This window comes from Narcine bancroftii, chromosome 2 (genome assembly GCF_036971445.1).
Source record: "Narcine bancroftii isolate sNarBan1 chromosome 2, sNarBan1.hap1, whole genome shotgun sequence".
In the NCBI taxonomy this organism is placed as follows: Eukaryota; Metazoa; Chordata; class Chondrichthyes; order Torpediniformes; family Narcinidae; genus Narcine; species Narcine bancroftii.
In genome coordinates this window covers 313,408,629-313,429,431 of record NC_091470.1, presented here as the reverse complement: position 1 = coordinate 313,429,431, position 20,803 = coordinate 313,408,629, and the positions used below count along the sequence as shown (strand labels likewise).

At 40.8% G+C, this 20,803-nt stretch overlaps 1 protein-coding gene across 5 annotated transcripts in view; it reads right to left on the bottom strand.

Moving 5' to 3' along the window:
• Positions 1 to 5,139: 5,139 nt before the first annotated feature.
• The window catches only part of thoc1 (THO complex 1), a 57,858-nt gene continuing 42,194 nt past the window's right edge, over positions 5,140 to 20,803 (bottom strand). For 3 of the 5 annotated variants that reach the window (XM_069921692.1, XM_069921693.1, XM_069921697.1), the window contains 4 exons: positions 19,457 to 19,540; positions 19,198 to 19,345; positions 18,432 to 18,516; positions 5,140 to 5,654 (listed from right to left, as the gene is read on the bottom strand). In XM_069921692.1, coding sequence (XP_069777793.1) covers positions 5,362 to 5,654; positions 18,432 to 18,516; positions 19,198 to 19,345; positions 19,457 to 19,540 — 610 coding nt within the window. In that variant the 3' untranslated portion in view covers positions 5,140 to 5,361. Of the gene's footprint in view, positions 5,655 to 11,620; positions 11,724 to 18,431; positions 18,517 to 19,197; positions 19,346 to 19,456; positions 19,541 to 20,803 lie in introns of all 5 variants that reach the window. The other 2 variants (XM_069921694.1, XM_069921695.1) reach the window with 2 other exon arrangements.

Below are 20,803 nucleotides of genomic sequence, written 5' to 3'. Positions count from 1 at the left end.
CCCCCCAGAAGTCTGGAAGGCTGGCGGCAAAACTCTGCATGCCAAACTGCATGAGTTTTTCAAGCTTTGTTGGGACCAAGGTAAACTGCCTCAGGATCTTCGTGATGCCACCATCATCACCCTGTACAAAAACAAAGGCGAGAAATCAGACTGCTCAAACTACAGGGGAATCACGTTGCTCTCCATTGCAGGCAAAATCTTCGCTAGGATTCTACTAAATAGAATAATACCTAGTGTCGCTGAGAATATTCTCCCAGAATCACAGTGCGGCTTTCGCGCAAACAGAGGAACCACTGACATGGTCTTTGCCCTCAGACAGCTCCAAGAAAAGTGCAGAGAACAAAACAAAGGACTCTACATCACCTTTGTTGACCTCACCAAAGCCTTCGACACCGTGAGCAGGAAAGGGCTTTGGCAAATACTAGAGCGCATCGGATGTCCCCCAAAGTTCCTCAACATGATTATCCAACTGCACGAAAACCAACAAGGTCGGGTCAGATACAGCAATGAGCTCTCTGAACCCTTCTCCATTAACAATGGCGTGAAGCAAGGCTGTGTTCTCGCACCAACCCTCTTTTCAATCTTCTTCAGCATGATGCTGAACCAAGCCATGAAAGACCCCAACAATGAAGACGCTGTTTACATCCGGTACCGCACGGATGGCAGTCTCTTCAATCTGAGGCGCCTGCAAGCTCACACCAAGACACAAGAGAAACTTGTCCGTGAACTACTCTTTGCAGATGATGCCGCTTTAGTTGCCCATTCAGAGCCAGCTCTTCAGCGCTTGACGTCCTGCTTTGCGGAAACTGCCAAAATGTTTGGCCTGGAAGTCAGCCTGAAGAAAACTGAGGTCCTCCATCAGCCAGCTCCCCACCATGACTACCAGCCCCCCCACATCTCCATCGGGCACACAAAACTCAAAACGGTCAACCAGTTTACCTATCTCGGCTGCACCATTTCATCAGATGCAAGGATCGACAATGAGATAGACAACAGACTCGCCAAGGCAAATAGCGCCTTTGGAAGACTACACAAAAGAGTCTGGAAAAACAACCAACTGAAAAACCTCACAAAGATAAGCGTATACAGAGCCGTTGTCATACCCACACTCCTGTTCGGCTCCGAATCATGGGTCCTCTACCGGCACCACCTACGGCTCCTAGAACGCTTCCACCAGCGTTGTCTCCGCTCCATCCTCAACATCCATTGGAGCGCTCACACCCCTAACGTCGAGGTACTCGAGATGGCAGAGGTCGACAGCATCGAGTCCACGCTGCTGAAGATCCAGCTGCGCTGGATGGGTCACGTCTCCAGAATGGAGGACCATCGCCTTCCCAAGATCGTATTATATGGCGAGCTCTCCACTGGCCACCGTGACAGAGGTGCACCAAAGAAAAGGTACAAGGACTGCCTAAAGAAATCTCTTGGTGCCTGCCACATTGACCACCGCCAGTGGGCTGGTAACGCCTCAAACCGTGCATCTTGGCGCCTCACAGTTTGGCGGGCAGCAGCCTCCTTTGAAGAAGACCGCAGAGCCCACCTCACTGACAAAAGGCAAAGGAGGAAAAACCCAACACCCAACCCCAACCAACCAATTTTCCCTTGCAACCGCTGCAATCGTGTCTGCCTGTCCCGCATCGGACTGGTCAGCCACAAACGAGCCTGCAGCTGACGTGGACTTTTTTACCCCTCCATAAATCTTCGTCCGCGAAGCCAAGCCAAAGAACTATGCTGTCCTTACTGAAATTTACCTTGTAGATTATGGATATTTTCCCAATGAGGAACTTGTGATTTTTCATACCTGCAATCCTGAATCGTTAATTTTGTTCAAAATAATTACCCCTAATTCTGTATATAGTCAGAGGAAAATGGATAGTGAATGCTTCAGGTCAAAATCCAGCTTGAGGACTGAGAGGGAAAACAGTTTGCTTTAAAGAGGATAGGGCAGTGTGACAGAATTGTGCTTTGATAAATCTTTAGGTTAAAATTTATATTTCTTAGAAAAGACTGTGGGTGGACAGGGAAAGACAATTATACACACACAGAAACCATTTTGAGAGACGAAATGTCTAATTCATTGTTCAGTTGAAAGTGTATATTCCACCATAAAAGAAGTGATTCCCTATTGAAACTGGCCAATGATGTTTTCGGAAAGAGGCATCTGTTCAAACCAGCAAACCTGTGTAGACAGAACAGAGACATCTGCCATGACTTATACTTTTAAAGTGGTATAGAGAAAACGAAATTTTAGACAGAAGCCTGCAGTGATGTCATGTGATGATGACATCATGTGATTAAAGGCATCTTTAATATTGTACCAGTTTCATCTGAATTCAGAAATGCAGTAGCCTTCAGTGAGAGAGGTACTGTTGTGTGGTGTTCTCCTTGTCATGGGAGGTTTCAAAGAGAAAGCCACTTCACTGTCTCTTTGTCAAAAGAGGGCAGTTCTATCATATCCATTTTTAAATAGTCACTTCATGTAACCTTTACCTGGGTTTGCGAACTCATCGTGTAAAATAAAATTTCTGTAACTTCCATGCAAGAGGGGGATTTGTGGAAAATCATTCATATGAACAAACATTTCTCTGAAAACAAGTCTATGAGAAGATGGATGATCTAGTGTCACACCTACTTCATAATTACTTTTGAACAACTGTAAAGATTCCAAGTTTCAACACAAAAGATTTCCGAGACTGAACTTTTAAAAATGGACTTTTGACAATCGTGCTTAAACTGTAATGGTTTGGGACCTGCCACACACACACACACACACACACACACACACACACACACATATATATGTATACTGGGGTTGTTAGAGTTAAATAAGTTTTATGTTACTAATAGTTAACAATAATAAAAAATTTATAAAAAATATTGTCTTGGTGAATTCTGTTATAACAGGCAGTGGTCAGTAGATGGTGGGTGGAGTGAGGAGGGATGGAATTGGGAGATGCAGGAGAGTGGGTGAGAGTGAACGGGTAAAATAGAGGGGAAAGGGAAGGGTAAAGATAGAAGTAGCCATTGAGTGGGGTGGTGGCCAGATGTGAATAGTGGAGGAGGGAATGGGTGTTCAGGAGGAATACAAACTAGGTCGTGGAGCTGGGGGGGGGTTTGAGAAAAAGGGAGAGGATATGTGATGACACTAGTGAATCAAATGGTTTGTATTGTATCTGGATGAAACATGTGGTGCTGTTCTTCAGACTTGCATTTGGCAATGGAGGTTGATATGAGAAAGAAAATTAGAATGGCTTGCATTCGTGATTTCTCGCTTGTGTGTAAAATCAGCACAGGTGTTCAATAAAGCAGTCACTTCATCTGAGCTTGATCTCATCAATGTAGAAGAGGCCATACTGAGAGCACTGAATAATCTTTTGTCTCACCTGGAATGTGTTTAGGTGAGGGAGGAAGTGTTGTACCTCTGGTTGCATTAGAAAATCCCTGGGATGTTTGGAGGTGGTGTGAGGAACAGAGTGGTCTCTGTGTAAAGCAGAAAGGGGTGAGAAGGGAAGATGTGGCGTAGCTGGCAGAAGTGTCAAAATGTGCTAGATGTGGAGGCTGGTGGAGTGAAAGGCAAGGATCAAGGGAACACTCTCCCTGTTTTGTCTTGCAGAAGGCAGGTTGAGACCAAAGTATGGGAACTGGAAATGGTGAGGGCTTTATGAACTGAGGGTGCATTGGTTATTTTTTAAACTGACATCATTTAGAGCTAATTGCATTCATGATTACACTTTTGGAGCCCTTGCCAGAAGCAAAGACACAGGAACCACAATGTAAACATTTTGTTTTTTTAGTATTATCCAATAGCTTTTTTTAAAACAAATTTAACTCTTTTGACTTCAAAGTACGCCAGAGAGCTGCCCCTGAAGAAGCTCCTGCTGGCATTTTCTCATACTTTGATAGAACGTAGGTGATGTATCTTTACCTTTGCGACATAAAGGTAACTGTTTGACCTCCTGAGCTTCTCCAGCATTGTACGTTTTTTACTTCAACCAGTGTCTACAGAATTTTGTGATTTACTCCTGAATAAGTTAGTCACTTGTCGGGCCAAGTGATAAATGTTGGGACTTAAAAATGTAAAATTAGAATGTAGCCCCTTTTAAATTGATGAGGTAGAAATGTATTATGATTTGTCTTTCTCTTCTGAGTTGAGGATGACTTCCACTCCAATCCAGAGGTGGCTCAGTTTGAGGTAACTGATGAAGCTAGTGTGGGATGAGCAGTTGCTGACTGGACAGTGGGAGTAGTTTTGGATAAATATAATTATTTCTGATATTTTGGAATGAACTATGCAAATACTTTGCCTTGGCAAAAGTTCCATTATTGTCACAATATTACATTTAGAATGTAACATGAAATTCTTTAACTTTTGTCCACCATAAGGCAGAGAGCCACCACTTTGTCCAGTGCCCCTCACAGAAACCTGCAATACCTGGTGTTCCTAGGCAGTCTCCCAACAAGGCCTGAGCCTGCTTAGCTTCTGAGATCAGACATTCTCAGGTCTATTCAGGCTATTAGGCTAGTTTGTGATATAATTTAGAATTCCCATTTTGTTCATCTATTGATGATTTGATTAACCTCCTGGTCTTATGATGCTCGAATCCCTATAGTTCTGGATTAACAATTTCCTTTACCCACCCTTGCATGGGTGCCCTGTCAAGATTTTTTTTTATAAGCTTTCCCAACTTGATAAAAGGACTTCAAGAAAAAAGCTGTATCATTTGAACACACCAGTTCTCTCAAACATTGATTTATAGTTGCAGGACTAAACTTTAAATGATCAGATTCCTTGCTTTGGCTGTCACAACTCATGTAAATGTTTTCTCTGTTATGATGGGCAGATAAGGGGCAAGTTTTGTGATCTTCAAGCCATAGTCACGAGTCAACTGTCTGGTGGAACCATTGAGTTGTATTGATTGGAATTATACCCTTTATCATCACTGTGTAGCTCCAGCCTGGATAGTCACTGAATTAAACACTTATTTTCTGAACTCCAGATCTTATTTCCACACAATTGCAAGCAGTGATCAATTGATCACTTTTCATCTTCAGCTTGGAGTACGGTACCAATATTCACATTGATGCATAAATGTCAAAACACTTAGGGGGAGGGGTTTATGTAAAATGGCCACCAATTGGTTAACATTGCAAAAGTTTACTATGCTGAGATTAAACACCATGTCAAATTTGGGTAATAAAATTAAGAATCCTTTTGGTTACAGAGCCAATTTGGCAGGTGCTACAAGGAACATACACTAACAAATCTTCATATTCGAGAAACTGGTTTGTATAAAACAAATTGTAAAATTCACTGCCTCATGTTATTTGTTAGATCAGTTTAAAAAAAACCAAAGTCAATTACTAGCTGATGCTGTCAGCCTCATTTGTCAGGATTTCTGCAAGTTCATTTAAACCAGCATCAATCAATGCAGACAAAAAATTCTCCACTGTAGCTTGCAATCCCTCCCGATCGTGCCAAGCAACCAGCAGCAGCTTCGCACGCATCTTCACATCTTCGCTATCAGACTCAATTCCACAGATGTCCGACTCCTTCATTTCAAAGTGTGGTGCCAATACTTTCCACTGTTCTCCAAGCTTGCTGGCAAATATATCTATCTGTTCACCTGTTACAAGCTTAGTGTGCACATCAGGACCTAAAATTAAAAAAGAAAAGTTACTTGTGAATCATTTTGACTGTTTAAATATATTCCAGCAGAAACTCTAATCTAGTTCGACTAATAACAGGTTCTAATACATAATCTCAAAGAAAATCAGAAATAAACTTTAAGAAATATGATGAAAGTGAGTCAAAACATAATTCCTTTTCCTTATGGAGGCACATTGATCAATATTGAAAGCTGAAGCTATGACAGAATGACTACACAACTCTCTACCTTGCATTGGTCATTTTTAAATTTTCTTGTAAGATTGAAGTCCAGCCTTCACCATTGTGGTGATTTTTAATTAGATACTTGTTTTAATTTGAAAGTATCAGGTATTTATTACATTTGTTAAATATTGACAGAAAAAAAGTAAATTCAGTGTAAACATGTTATTTTAAACTAAGTATCTAATTTTACACTTATCTAGTTTTCTTATGCTCAAAAGTTTTTAATGTTAATTCAAATTGCTTCATTTGACATTGGTTTCTCAAATTACAATGAATCAAGCAAATGTCAGATTATAGAAATTTCAGTTTATTTTGTAAATGAGCAATTTCTTTACTGGCAGGAAATGCTACATTTAATGAACTTTGTCATGAATTATAAAATATTGAAGCTGCAAACTTAATTCTACCAGCAATTCTACTTGGAAAAAAAAACAATTTGAGATAACCCCATTTGTATTAGTCCAGCTTGTGTTTTATTTCCCCCCCACCCCATCTCTTGAGGATGTTCTCAACTTGACCATCTTCTTTGGTCTATGATCTCCTCCTCTAACCACTCTCATTGACCAGAGATCCTTGGTTATAGCTTGTCCCATGGTCAAACAATCTGCTGGAAGAACTCAGTGGGTTAGGCTGCATTAATGAATAAAAGCAGTTTGTCAATGTTTGGGGTCAGGACTCTTGATTGAGGCTGTTATCTTAATAAAAGTTGCTCAAAGTCCAGATTAATTGTCAGAGAACAAACAGTACATTATATCACATACAACCATGAAATTCTTTTTCCTTTGAGTCAGGCAGTATTTCTATCAGTAATGCAAAAAAAAAAGTCCTCAAGAAAAGCTGCATAAACAAAAAAATGTAATCAAACTGCTATATAGAAGAAAAATAAATAACGTGCAAAATAAGAGTACTTAAATAGGTTTCTCAGTTTGTAGTTCAGAAATCTGAAAGTGGACAGGTAGCAACTGTTCCTGAACTTGGTACAGGTCTTGTGGCACCAGCGAGAAGAGAGAATGTCCTGATGATTGCTGCTGCTCCATGTAGATTTTCTCAATAGTGGGGAGTTTTGGCTGTGTCCACCATCTTTTGCAGGGCTTTCTACTCAGAGGTATTGGTACCCCCATACCAGGTTGCGATGCAGCCAGTCAGCACACTTTTCACTACATGCCTAGAAGTTTGCCAAGGTTCCTGATGCCATATCAAACCTCCGCAATCCCCTGAGGAAGTAAAGGTGCTTTCTTCATGATTACATTAGTGGGCGAGCTCCATGAAATGTCCCTCAAGACAGTGACTGTCAGCAATTGAAATTTGCTCTCTCTTTCTACCTCTGATTCCCCAAATGATCACTGGATCCTACACCTCTGGTTTTTCTTTCAAAAAGTCAACAATTTTGCTGACCCAAAATGCTGACATTCTACCCATGGACAGTGCCTGATCTCCTCAGTTTCTGAGATAGCTCATTATAGCCTCATTGTCAATTCCTTAATGACTATCGTCCACCACGATGAAAAACTTTTGAGCGTCTGGTGAAGGAACACAAAGTTCACACCTCCGAGATCCATTTCAATTCACCTCCAGATGGAACTGTTCCACTGATGATGCTCTAGCCTTGCCCCTCCATTCTGTCCTGACTCATCTTGATTTAACTGGATTGTGGGCTTCCCAACAGAAATACCACAGTTTGTCTGAGTCAGCAGTAGGACATCGAGTACCATCACCTTGGGGCTCTGTGCACAATCTTCCTGTTTACGCTTCTGACCCACAACGACAACACCAGATCCAGCTCCCAACAAAGTAATTAAATTTTCATATATGACAACAATACTTGGCTGCATCAGCAACAACAATGAGTCACAAAACAGAGAAGAGTTGGAAAATGTGAAATGGTGGGAGAAGTGACATGTACAAGACAAAGTAGATGATCATGGACTACCCATTAATAGCTCTGAAGTGGAGAGGAAAGAATACCAAGTTCCTCAGAGTCTACTTAAGAAGTGACCTAATCTGGACACACATTTCCTCATTTGCTAACAAAGCTTAACTGCACTTCCTGAAAAAACTGATCAAATTACTACAGGAGCTCTATCGAGAGCATCCTGGCCAGCTGAATCATAAGTGGTAGTTATTGTAGAGCATCAGATCAGAGGTCAATCCATGATGAAAAAAGCAGCAGAGAGGATCACTGGGGTCTCGAGGACTGCTATCACCCCGCACATAGCATTTTTCAGCTGCTCCTGTCAGGGAAGAGATACAGAGCCAGAACTTCCAGGCTCAGAAACAGCTTTTTCCTCATGGGCAGTGAGACTGCTGAATGGCTCATGAACTGCTCGTACAAATCCTTCAAGACATTGCAATTTATGAAACAATATATATTTTTAAAATATAGGTGTATATACATCTGCACATGTATCGTTTGTGTGTTCGCATGCTTTTGCACCGAGGTCTGGAGAATGCTATTTCAGTTTATACGTCGAAGTACTCGAGATGGCAGAGGTCGACAGCATCGAGTCCACGCTGCTGAAGATCCAGCTGCGCTGGATGGGTCACGTCTCCAGAATGGAGGACCATCGCCTTCCCAAGATCGTGTTATATGGCGAGCTCTCCACTGGCCACCGTGACAGAGGTGCACCAAAGAAAAGGTACAAGGACTGCCTAAAGAAATCTCTTGGTGCCTGCCACATTGACCACTGCCAGTGGGCTGATATCGCCTCAGTTTGGCGGGCAGCAACCTCCTTTGAAGAAGACCGCAGAGCCCACCTCACTGACAAAAGGCAAAGGAGGAAAAACCCAACACCCAACCCCAACCAACCAATTTTCCCCTGCAGCCGCTGCAACCGTGTCTGCCCGTCCCGCATCGGACTTGTCAGCCACAAACGAGCCTGCAGCTGACGTGGACTTTTACCCCCTCCATAAATCTTCGTCCGCGAAGCCAAGCCAAAGAAAGAACTTGTACAATCGGATAATAAACTTGAAATTAAACAATCCGGTTTAACTGAAAAAACCCAACCCTCACTGCAGGTTTGACCTTTTTTTCTCTGACCCAAGTATTTCCAACATTTTGTTCTTTTAGATTTGCTGTAGAATTGATTTTCAAGTGCAAACCTTTTTTGAGATGGTGTGACTGATATTGACTGAACCACAGCTTTGTGGCTCCTCAGTTACTGTCATCTAGCATTATCATTCCTTGGTGTGAAGCACAACTGTAGATCTGGTATGATGGTTAATCTCTTCCGGCAAAAATCCACACATTAGTTCAGAAACATTCAGTAAATTGACCCATAATGTGGAAGGTCAATTGGATCCGAAAGCCCTTCTTTAATTCTCCCTCATCACACAAGATAGGTTAGTACCGACTCCTTGATCACTCCATCAACATGAGATTTGTCTTTCAAATTATCACCGTTTTATTTTGTCCTTTGGACTTGCTACAGAGCTCCTAAGATCAATTCAACTTTGCTCCAATATCAACATTGATGCCCTTTAATACATTTTCCTCATAAGTTGTTTTCATTCCTTTCCTCAATCACATTCAGTTTGTAGTGCTTGTGTTGCATGGCATTTTTAAATTTCTTTAAATTGGGTTGCATCTTGTAAATCATTATCTTCTCTGACTGTTGCATAGCATTTGATCAGTTCACTTTGCTGACTGTCTTTGTCAGAACCAATGGCAGTAGTTGTTCTATTTCGAAGAGGTCAATTAAAAAAAAATTGTGATCAATGATGATGGTCCAAGGACAAAGGTACATAGTGTTGTTCTTCCCAGCCTACCCATGGCTGATACATCTGTGTAAGGTAGTACAAAGAGATGTCACCACAGCACAGTCCTTGTGGAGACCAAGTGTGTTCTTGTTAATCACAACATGGAACACAGCTCAGCTGGCAGTTCAGAAGTGGACATCAATTCTGCTGTGGACTATGAACTTCTGCATGAACACGGACCACCACAATCTGCATGCAATCTCTCAATCTATAAATCAAACCACAGAATTAACCCTGGTACATAGTGTGCAGCATAAAGCAGACCCAAAAACTATGCCTCAAATTGAAGCTGTAACACAATATTCAAGAGACAATTAAGCAACCCAAGAATCAGAGATCAAAGTTGCATGTGTGGCTGTGAATGACAGAAACAATAATTCCAGAAGCAAGGTAGGAAATAAGTGCTGGACAATGACAATCTCCAATAGTCTAATCATTTAGTCTTGACATTCCTAGAAATCACCAAATCTAGATTAAACATCTGTTCAATTTTTCAGACAAAATGTAAATTTAATACAATTTCTGAGGATTGTATTGGGACTGCTTACCACTTATCAGCACTTTTCCAGTAGTTTCATGGAAAATACAAGGCCCCCACCCCAAGCAGTCACAGATGGTACGCTTGTTCATCATGAATAATGGCAATTCTGATCAAAAAATCCAGGATAATATTGATGATAATCTGCATGTTGGATGTTCTTAAATGAGTAAATGATTAACTGACAGACCTGATTTCTTCTTCACTTAATGTAGTTTTCATGACTCCAGCTTTAATGACCCCATGTCCTATCCTTCACCAGTCCTGTTTTAGATCTCTGACATTTCACAGAAAGCACTCGGCTTTCCCATCAATGCTGACACTCATTTTTTCAACTCCTTCAGACTGGCAAAACTGCATCTAAAATGGGGACACAAAAGTGCCACATGTGCTTCTCTGTTCAAAAATCACACTAACAGCTATCAGTCCCAGGTGGCAATTCTGATCCAGGCTGAAAAAAAATAGAGGATGGATGAAGGGAGTTTACAGGGCAGAGTAGGCTCTTAAGATCTTCTCTGAAGTGGTGGGTTTGAAACTCATCTAAGCAGCATCCCCAAACTTATTCTGAAAACTCCATTTCCTGCTTCCGACCACTGATGGAAAATCAGCCTCTTCAGTTCCTGGAGCTTCCAAACTGTGTGCTAACTTGTCTCATCACCTTTGCATTTTTCATTTTATCCTCGTCAATTTTTCTTGAACCAACTTGAATGGGGTTTACTCATTTTTAAAAAATACACTATTTATTGTTGGTCCTAATAGCTATTTGAAGGAACTCCAGAAGTATTTCAGCTACACTAGCAATGAGCTCTTTCTTTCACTTTCTGTAGTACAAGTAGGCACCTGCATAATTATATCAGAATGGATGCGAAGTCTGAGTTACAATAAAATCTTACATGCCTCAAGTAATTGATGAGTTAATGATCTGAAAATGTATGACTTTCATAGTTTATACATTTTACAAAGGAAAACTCCAAAAGCAGCATACTACCAGTTTGTAAAGTCCCAATTTTTTTATAATGACGTTTAAATACTATCTGTAAATGCACAATACTCCCATCACCTACTGCATTCTTTAGTCAGAGTGAACCTTGGGAGATTAAAATCTAGATTACAGAATTATGAAACTTCAAGAGATGCTTCCTCAATAAAAATGAAGGTGCTCAATCTTGAAAGACACTGATTCAATTCTGAACATACTTAAAAAGCCTGCACAAGATCAGCCATGAACTGATGAATGACAGAACAAAGTAAAAAGATGGCAATAACCTACCCTAACTTTTCTTTAATCTGTTCCCTCCCATTCATCTTGAGGACTGGTTTTCAGCCTCTGATGGGTCATGTGCCACATGAAGGCCACAGATATCCATTTGAGGAATGTTTCCCAGGACCCCATGTAACAATATAAAATTGCCTTCAAAATGGATGTTTCTACCTACCTGATTGCAACCATTAACTGCTTGGGAGAGGTCGTTAGCAGCCTTTTGTCACCAGACGATGATGTCAGGTAGCCTGCTGTTGTTGGCTGAAATACATGGGAAACTAGAAATGTCAACATTGGAGGTTGTCTTTCAAAAAAATGATTTCATAAATATTTTATAGTTCTTTTTGAGAACTGCATCTGTTTCAGTTACAATTACCAATGAATGTTATGACTTTTTCTAGTCATTTATTGACTTGAAATTCCTAACTCAGTGAATCACTAAATTTTATAATTCATCACACTGAAACTTACTTCCCTTCGGTTTCTCATTGTTAATGAGTGCTCTGGTTAAGCACTGCTCATTTGATATCAAACTTTTCACTATAACCTAAGAATAGAAATAGACTGGTCTTTGTCTTGATGGTGAAAAGCCTGAAACCAGAACCGTAGTGACATACTACAATATTTGTAAACAATGGACACCAGCAGAATCCTGAACAATGCCAGCATACTCATGTCTTTAAATGAGGCTTAATCCATGACAAAATTGTAGCCATTTCATAGGTTTTCATTAAAAAGTCACACTTTTAGAACCAGCGAACAATCATAGCACAGAAACAGGCCACTTCAGCCTCTCTAGTCCATTTTCTTTTAGTCTCACTGATCTGCACCAAGGTCATAGCCCTCCGTACCTCTCCCATCCATGTACCTGTCCAAATTCTTCTTAAATGTTAAAATTGAACCCGGATTTACCACTGCAGCTGGAAGCTCATTCCACACCCCCACTACTCTCTGTATGAAGAAGTTCCTCCTCATGTTCCCCCTAAACTTTTCTCCTTTCACCCTTAACTCATGTCCTCCAGTTTGTATCTCACCTACCCTCAGTGGAAAAAGCCAATCTACATTTACTCTGTCCATACCCCTCAATTTTAAATACTTCTATCAAATCTCCCTTCATTCTTCTACACTCCAGGGAATAAAGTCCTAATCTGTTTAAACGTTCCCTGTAAATCAATTCCTAAAGTCCGGGCAACATCTAGTAAATCTTTTCTGCACTCTTTCCATCTTACTGGTATCTTTTCCTGTAGTTACGTGAGCAAAGCTGCACACAATACTCCAAATTTAGCCTCACCAATGTCTTATACAATTTTAACATAACTTCCCAACTCCTGTATCCAATATTTTGATTTATGAAGTCCAATATCCCAAAACCTCTCTTTACAATCCTATCCACCTGTGACGCCACTTTCAAGGAATTTTGTATTTGTATTCCCAGATCCCTCTGTTCTACTGCACACCTCAGTGCCCCACCATTTACCACGTATGTCCGTTCTTGGTTTGTCCTTCCAAAATGACACTTGTCTGGATTGAACTTCATCTGCTATTTTTTTTAAGCTTGTCCAGATACCAATGCAAGCTTTGAAAACCTTCTTCGCTGTCCACAATGCCTCCAATCTTAGTTTCATCTGCAAAATTGCTGATCCAATTGACCATATTATCATCCAGATCATTGATATATATGACAAACAACAATGGTCCCAGCCCCGATCCCTTAGGCACACCACTAGTCACAGGTCTCCAATATGAGAAGCAATCTAACACCACTAGTCTCTGGCTTCTCCTGTCCAGCCATTGTCAAATCCAGTTCACTACTTCACCAAGAATATCTAAGGTCTGAACTTTCCTGAAGAACTTCCCATGCAGGGCCTTGTCAAAGGCCTTACTAAAGTCCATCTGGAGAACATACACAGCCTTTCCTTCATCAACATTCCTGGTAACATCCTCAAAAAACTCTACAAGATTGTTTAAATACTGTGTACCATGCACAAAGCCATGTTGATTTTCCCCAATCAGTCCCTGGCTATCCAAACAATTGTACATTCAATCTCTTAGAACACCGTCCAATAATTTACATACCACTGATGTCAGGCTCGCCGGCCTATTATTTCCAGGATTACCTTTGGAGCCTTTTTTAAGCAACAGAACAACGTGAGCTACTCTCCAATCCTCCAGCACCTCACCCTTGGGAAGGACATTTTAAATATTTCTGCCAGAGCTCCTGCAATTTCTACACTAGCCTCCCTCAAGATCTGAAGGAACATCTTGTCAGGCCCTGGGGATTTATCCACCCTTATTTGGTTTAAGGCAGTAAGCACTTCCTCTTCTTTAATCAGTTCCATGACCTCATTGCTTGTTTTCCTTACTTCCCACAACTCTGGCCCATTTCCTGAGTGAATACTGATGAAAAAAAAAATTTATGATCTCACCCATCTCTTTTGATACAAGATCTCCTCCATCTCTTTTGGCTCCATACAAAGCCAACCACTCTGATCTTCAAGGGGACCAATTGTGTCCCTTACTATCCTTTTGCTCTTCATGTACCTGCAGAAACCCACGTCTTCTTTTCACCTTCCTAATTTCTCTCCTGAGGCTTTTCTTGCATTTTTTATACTCCTCAAATACCTCATTTGCTCCATGTTGCCTGTACCTACTATACACCTCACTCTTCTTCTGAACCAGATCCTCAACAAAGGTTCCCTGGACAACAAAGGTTCCCTGGACAACAAAGGTTCCCTGGACAACAAAGGTTCCCTGGACAACAAAGGTTCCCTGGACAACAAAGGTTCCCTGGACAACAAAGGTTCCCTGGACAACAAAGGTTCCCTGGACAACAAAGGTTCCCTGGACAACAAAGGTTCCCTGGACAACAAAGGTTCCCTGGACAACAAAGGTTCCCTGGACAACAAAGGTTCCCTGGACAACAAAGGTTCCCTGGACAACAAAGGTTCCCTGGACAACAAAGGTTCCCTGGACAACAAAGGTTCCCTGGACAACAAAGGTTCCCTGGACAACAAAGGTTCCCTGGACAACAAAGGTTCCCTGGACAACAAAGGTTCCCTGGACAACAAAGGTTCCCTGGACAACAAAGGTTCCCTGGACAACAAAGGTTCCCTGGACAACAAAGGTTCCCTGGACAACAAAGGTTCCCTGGACAACAAAGGTTCCCTGGACAACAAAGGTTCCCTGGACAACAAAGGTTCCCTGGACAACAAAGGTTCCCTGGACAACAAAGGTTCCCTGGACAACAAAGGTTCCCTGGACAACAAAGGTTCCCTGGACAACAAAGGTTCCCTGGACAACAAAGGTTCCCTGGACAACAAAGGTTCCCTGGACAACAAAGGTTCCCTGGACAACAAAGGTTCCCTGGACAACAAAGGTTCCCTGGACAACAAAGGTTCCCTGGACAACAAAGGTTCCCTGGACAACAAAGGTTCCCTGGACAACAAAGGTTCCCTGGACAACAAAGGTTCCCTGGACAACAAAGGTTCCCTGGACAACAAAGGTTCCCTGGACAACAAAGGTTCCCTGGACAACAAAGGTTCCCTGGACAACAAAGGTTCCCTGGACAACAAAGGTTCCCTGGACAACAAAGGTTCCCTGGACAACAAAGGTTCCCTGGACAACAAAGGTTCCCTGGACAACAAAGGTTCCCTGGACAACAAAGGTTCCCTGGACAACAAAGGTTCCCTGGACAACAAAGGTTCCCTGGACAACAAAGGTTCCCTGGACAACAAAGGTTCCCTGGACAACAAAGGTTCCCTGGACAACAAAGGTTCCCTGGACAACAAAGGTTCCCTGGACAACAAAGGTTCCCTGGACAACAAAGGTTCCCTGGACAACAAAGGTTCCCTGGACAACAAAGGTTCCCTGGACAACAAAGGTTCCCTGGACAACAAAGGTTCCCTATACCTTCTAACCTTGCCTTTAATCCTGACAGGAACAAAAACTCTCAAAATTTCACCTTTGAAGGTTCTCAACCTTGCACATCCTTGACAGAAAACAACCTATCCTAATCCACGCATTCTAGATCCTTTCTAATTTCCTCAAATTGGCCTTTCTCCAATTTAGAATCTCAACCCAAGATCCAGACCTACCTGTCTCCATAATTAACTTGAAACTAATGGGATTATGATCACTGGACCCAAAATGTTCCCATTCGCATACTTCTGTCACCTGCCTTGCCTCATTTCTTAATACAAGATCAGATCTTGCACTTTTTCTCTAGTTGGTACCTCTATATATTGATTAAAAAACTTTCCTGAGCACATTTGACAAAAGCCATGTAGACCTTTTACAGTATGGGAGTCCTAGTCAATATGTGGAAAGTTCAAATCTCTACCATCACAACTTTGTTTCCTTCAGCTGTCTGCCTTCTCTATAGATTTGCTTGTCCAATTCTCGTTGACTATAGGATGGTCTATAACATGAATGTGGTCATACCTTTATCTTTTCTCAGCTCGACCCATATAGCCTCAGCAGATAACTCCTCTGGTCTAACCTGCCTGATCACAGCTGTGATATTTTCCTTGACAAGCAATGCCACTCCTCCCCATTTCATCCCATGTTCTATCGTATCTAAAGCAACAGAAGGCTGGAACATTAAGCTGTCAGTCCTGCTCCTCCTGCAACTAAGTTTCACTAGCCCCTTTCACATTTGCACCTTCTCCCAGTAATTGACAGCCAATCGAACAGTTAAGCGTCATCACCAGGGATAATACTACCTACCTGATGACGCCTGCATGCCAATTAGCCCAGTGTGACACGTTCATAACATTTTTGTGTGAGGGCAGAAATGTGAAGGAAACAAAAGATTAAAAAGGTATAAACTTTGCCGCCATTTATATATAAATGTCTAAAGGACTGTGGGAAAGCCACAGTGGGGGGTGCTGGGTGGGGGAATGAGAGAGAGGGAATGAGAGAGAGAGAGAGAGAGAGAGAGAGAGAAAAAGAGAGAGAGAAAAAGAGGATCTGCCCTCCCAGAATTCCATGCAGCAGAGAAAGCCCTCTATGAGTGCTCTGTGCATACAGCCCTTTTCTGAGCGCTGGTCAACCATTGCGCTTTCCCACAGTCTTTATAAATTATGCACTACTGCCACTAGGACTTTCCTACAGTGTTTATAATTGTGTAGTTATACTTTCCCATTGTCTTTTATAAAATTATAAAGGTTTATAAAGGTCGGCATATCAATAGAGGCTGAAGGGCTCAAATTGTGCTGTACATAATGCTTAATTATAATTAGGCATGATTAATTTTGTTTAAATACAAGGTCATAATACATTGATCAAGATTTAGGGCAGATCATCACTCAGTGCGCCATTCAGACATCACCGGTGCAGCATAGAATCTCCTATCCCTGGGGATGCCTTGTGATGAGTGTGAAAGGGAACAGAGAACTGATTAACAGTGGTCTAGTGTGAAAGGCAAAAATGGCTTCCTTAACCGGTTCACTTAGTGGTCAATCTACTGGTTACCACACTCTCAGCTCATCTGCCTTTCCTACAATACTCCTTGCATTGAAATAGATGCTCCTGAGAACATTTACACCACGTACAACCTGTTGACTTCTAATAGTGCAATGAAATTTTCACATCATCTTTTCCCTCCTCCACTCCTCTATCTGCTCTGGCACTCTGGTTCCTTTCCCTCTACAAATTTAGTTTAGAGCAGCACTAGCAAATTTTGAGAACTGCCCAGATTTATAATAGTTTTAAAATCCCCAGAGCCTTTTCACCAAGAAATGTAAATATAATTATATTAAAAAAAATGAGTGGTGAATTAGTAGCACTATTTAGGAGTTCTAACTCAACAATCTCCATCATTGACCAATCACAAATTTTCTTGTCTCATTAATAAAGCTGAGTTCTGTCACAAGAAATTTTGTGATCAGAAACAATGGTGAACCTGTGATCTTGCATTTTTAGAATGAAAGTCTGACAGTAATTGCATTTGAATATGCAGCCTGCTGAGGTGGAAGCCTAGGAATTATCAGCAAATCTCTGGCCAATCGTGTGCAACTTTTCTAATTTGTTAATCACCAGAAATCAGCAAAAAAAAAATCACACTTAGTTGCAAAAGTTTTTAGTACTCTGCCCCCCAACAAAATTAATCTCCTTAGCTCTAAATGGGCCAATTGTTCACGTATTGATTTCATTTCTTTTTCAAAAATCTGAGTTTTTAAAAAAAAAACATAAAACTAAATTTTGAAATTGATGAAGTGAAACACACTAGAAATATTTTAATAAGGCCAGTGGGGGGAAGGGAGAGTTGTATAGTATTTTGTATTAAAAGTCCATATTTATAAAGGTAATATTGTGTATTCGTTCTCATCTTTATTTTGTGCGTCAACTGTTTATTGGGTTAAAATGTACTTTTATTTCCATGTTTTCTATCTGAACTCTATTGTTTTTTTTTAAATAAATGAACAGCTCCTTCATATTTCTACTGATATCACCGTCTCCAGATGCAAGATGCTCCCTGAATCCCCAAAAACCTCCAACATTAGGAAAGGGGAAACACACAACACAGATAAATACGGATTTCTTTGTCATCAAGCACTGCAAAGTTGGTGTTGACTGCAAAATTCGTTAATCGCCTAGATTCCCAGTATTTTTCAGCCAGCAGACTACCTGACATTTGTCATGTGTTGACAACCATGACGAGCAATGTTCTCCAGGCAATTAGTGGCTGACACCAAGCGCACATAAATAAATAATTAACAAACTTTCTCGTGGATCTGGCAAACCTGGCTTAAGGTAAAGTATGCTGTTTGGAGTTTTCCTTTAATGTTTCCAATTACCCTTCTCAGAATACTATTCTTTTATTCCTTATTTTATCACCAATGCTACCAATTCAGGGCTGAGGAGTTGGAGGGAAAGAATGAAGATTTAATTATATTAACAGGACTCAGATCTGCTCCAGTAATGTTGAGAAATGAGCACCATTGAACTCTATCTATATAGAGTGTAATATTGTACTACAGACTTACTTTCATTGCTTTCTTTTAGTAGAGCATCATCATTGTCTTCTTCCTCATCTTCATCCTCTGCTGTCTTTATTTCCTCTGATGGAGGCTGGAAGCAATCGGAAAAGTGACTTGAAAACACAGCAGTTTAACATAAGCACTCCTTTATCCCAGAGTTTGTCATAAAACCTTGTCTGTCGTAAATTTTGTACTTCATACACAACTAAGAAGTTATTTGATAAACAAATGGAATACAAGAACACGTCACCACCACTCATTTTCTCACATCCCTCATTCCTAAGGATTCCATATCCTGTACTCTTGACCTCATCAGCCTTATTCACCTCCATTTTAGACTTGCATCTGGTTTCAATTCTTTCTATTCTGCACAATATCTAGCCATCCTGGCAAACACATGAACATTTCCTGGTACATTTTTGTGTTGATCCCTTTGAATCAATCCAAGTCCTCCTGCTTTCAGTCTCCAAATACTTTGTGAGGAGCTTTTAAAAGCATTACGTCAAAGTCATCTTTTTCTTCAAAAACTGCTCTGGACCAAATAGTCGCAACATTTGTCAGCTTCTTCAATTTTTTTTCTAACTTTGGTTCCAGACATACTGATGGAGGCAGTAGCAAATATTTGGAGATGCTGTTCCTCAGCGTTGTATTACTGATAGATTTGATGGTTTGAGAAATCAGTGTTATTTTTATGTCTTGTTCATATATGTAGAAAAGCAATATATACTTGTAGTGGATAATTCAATTATGATTATGAAGCAGACATACTCACAGGTAATTCCTTAGCCAATTTGATAACCATATTGTCTAGGTACTCAGGTAAGCTCTTGAATTGCTGATTAGTGGGCTGGAAAAAATGTGGACTTCTTCGAGCTAGCAGCCTCAAAGCCCTCCAGCCATAATTGGAATTATTCACCACCCTGTGTAATTACATTAAAATACTGTATTGGTACATGTACATATTTCTGATCATCATATTTTTCCAAGTAGTCAGCAGAATTATATCTTTAAGTTTGTGAAATATAACTTACTTATATTCTTCTTCGACCATGCTTTCTGGATCGGCTTGTTCAATAGCTTCTTCAAAAAACTCTTCTAAACTTGGCATAAACTCTCTGAAATCACAAGCTTTGAATTATTAGAAACATTTCTATCGACACAAATTGCACCACGCTAAAGTTCAGACCATAATAAGGTGCAAGTTTGCTGCTTCATCTGCCAAGTTCCCCCAGCAGCTCGCCTTTTAGGCCCGGATTTCTTCATCAGAAGTCTCCTGTGTATATCATAATGTCAGCTGGAGAAATGGTCACAAATACCTTTGGTATAAATACAAACATACTTTTTTCAGTGCATTACAAATGACAGTAAAACCAGAAGAGACTAATCACAAGCAAAGAATTGTTGGAGGAACTCAGCAGGTCAGGCAGCACTCCTGGGTAGAAATAGTCAATGTTAAGTCTAAAGTCTTTATTAAGATCAAGCTAAAATTACATGGTTGGGGTTAGGGGCCCATTGAGACATAATTCATATAAAAACAAGGAAAAACATTGAGATTTCTAATTTTAGGTAACCCCTAATTCCACTGTTTTCATTTCCTCTTTACCTGCTCCTATATTTTTTTCCTCTAGCTTTTCTTATCAACCCAACCCCTTTATGGTTTCTCACTCTGGCTATCTCGCAGAGCTATAGGAGCCCAAGGGTCCCATTGCTGCCAGGAGCCCGAGGTCCCCAATCAGTTCAGCTCTGAAAAAAGTTTGGATAACTAGGGATTTCAGAGAATCCTATTTTGGATAATCAGAGTTGTTCTGTATCTTATCTGGAGGGAAAAAGGCAGAGAGAGAGGTGACCTTATAGAATTTTGTAAAATTATGAAGGATTTAGATAGGCTGCTTGTCAGTCTTTTTCAAAGGGTAGGGGATAGTAAAACCAGGGGGCATAGGTTTAAGATGAGAGGGGAAAAGTTTAAAGGGAATTAGAGGAGGAAGCACATTTCAAGGACATCAAACTGAGGAGCAGAATGGTACCATTCAAATCATGGCCGATATATTTTTCCTTTCAACTCCATCTTCCTGGGACAGGTACGTGGATAGGAAAGGCTTGGAAGGATGTGGGCCAAATACAGGCAAATAGGATTAAGTTAGATAGGCAATTTGGTCAGCACAGACAAGTTGGGTTGAAGGGCCTGTTTCTAAGAGTCAAAAGAATGTAAGCATTGGAACTGAAATAAAAACAGAAAATGCTGGAATTAGCATGCAAGACTGCATTTGTAGAGAAAGAAACAAAGTTAATGTTTTAAATGGATGATTTTTATCTGAACTGTGAAAGTGAGGATACAAGCCTATATTAGGTAGCAGCGAGGAGAAGAAACAAAGTACGTG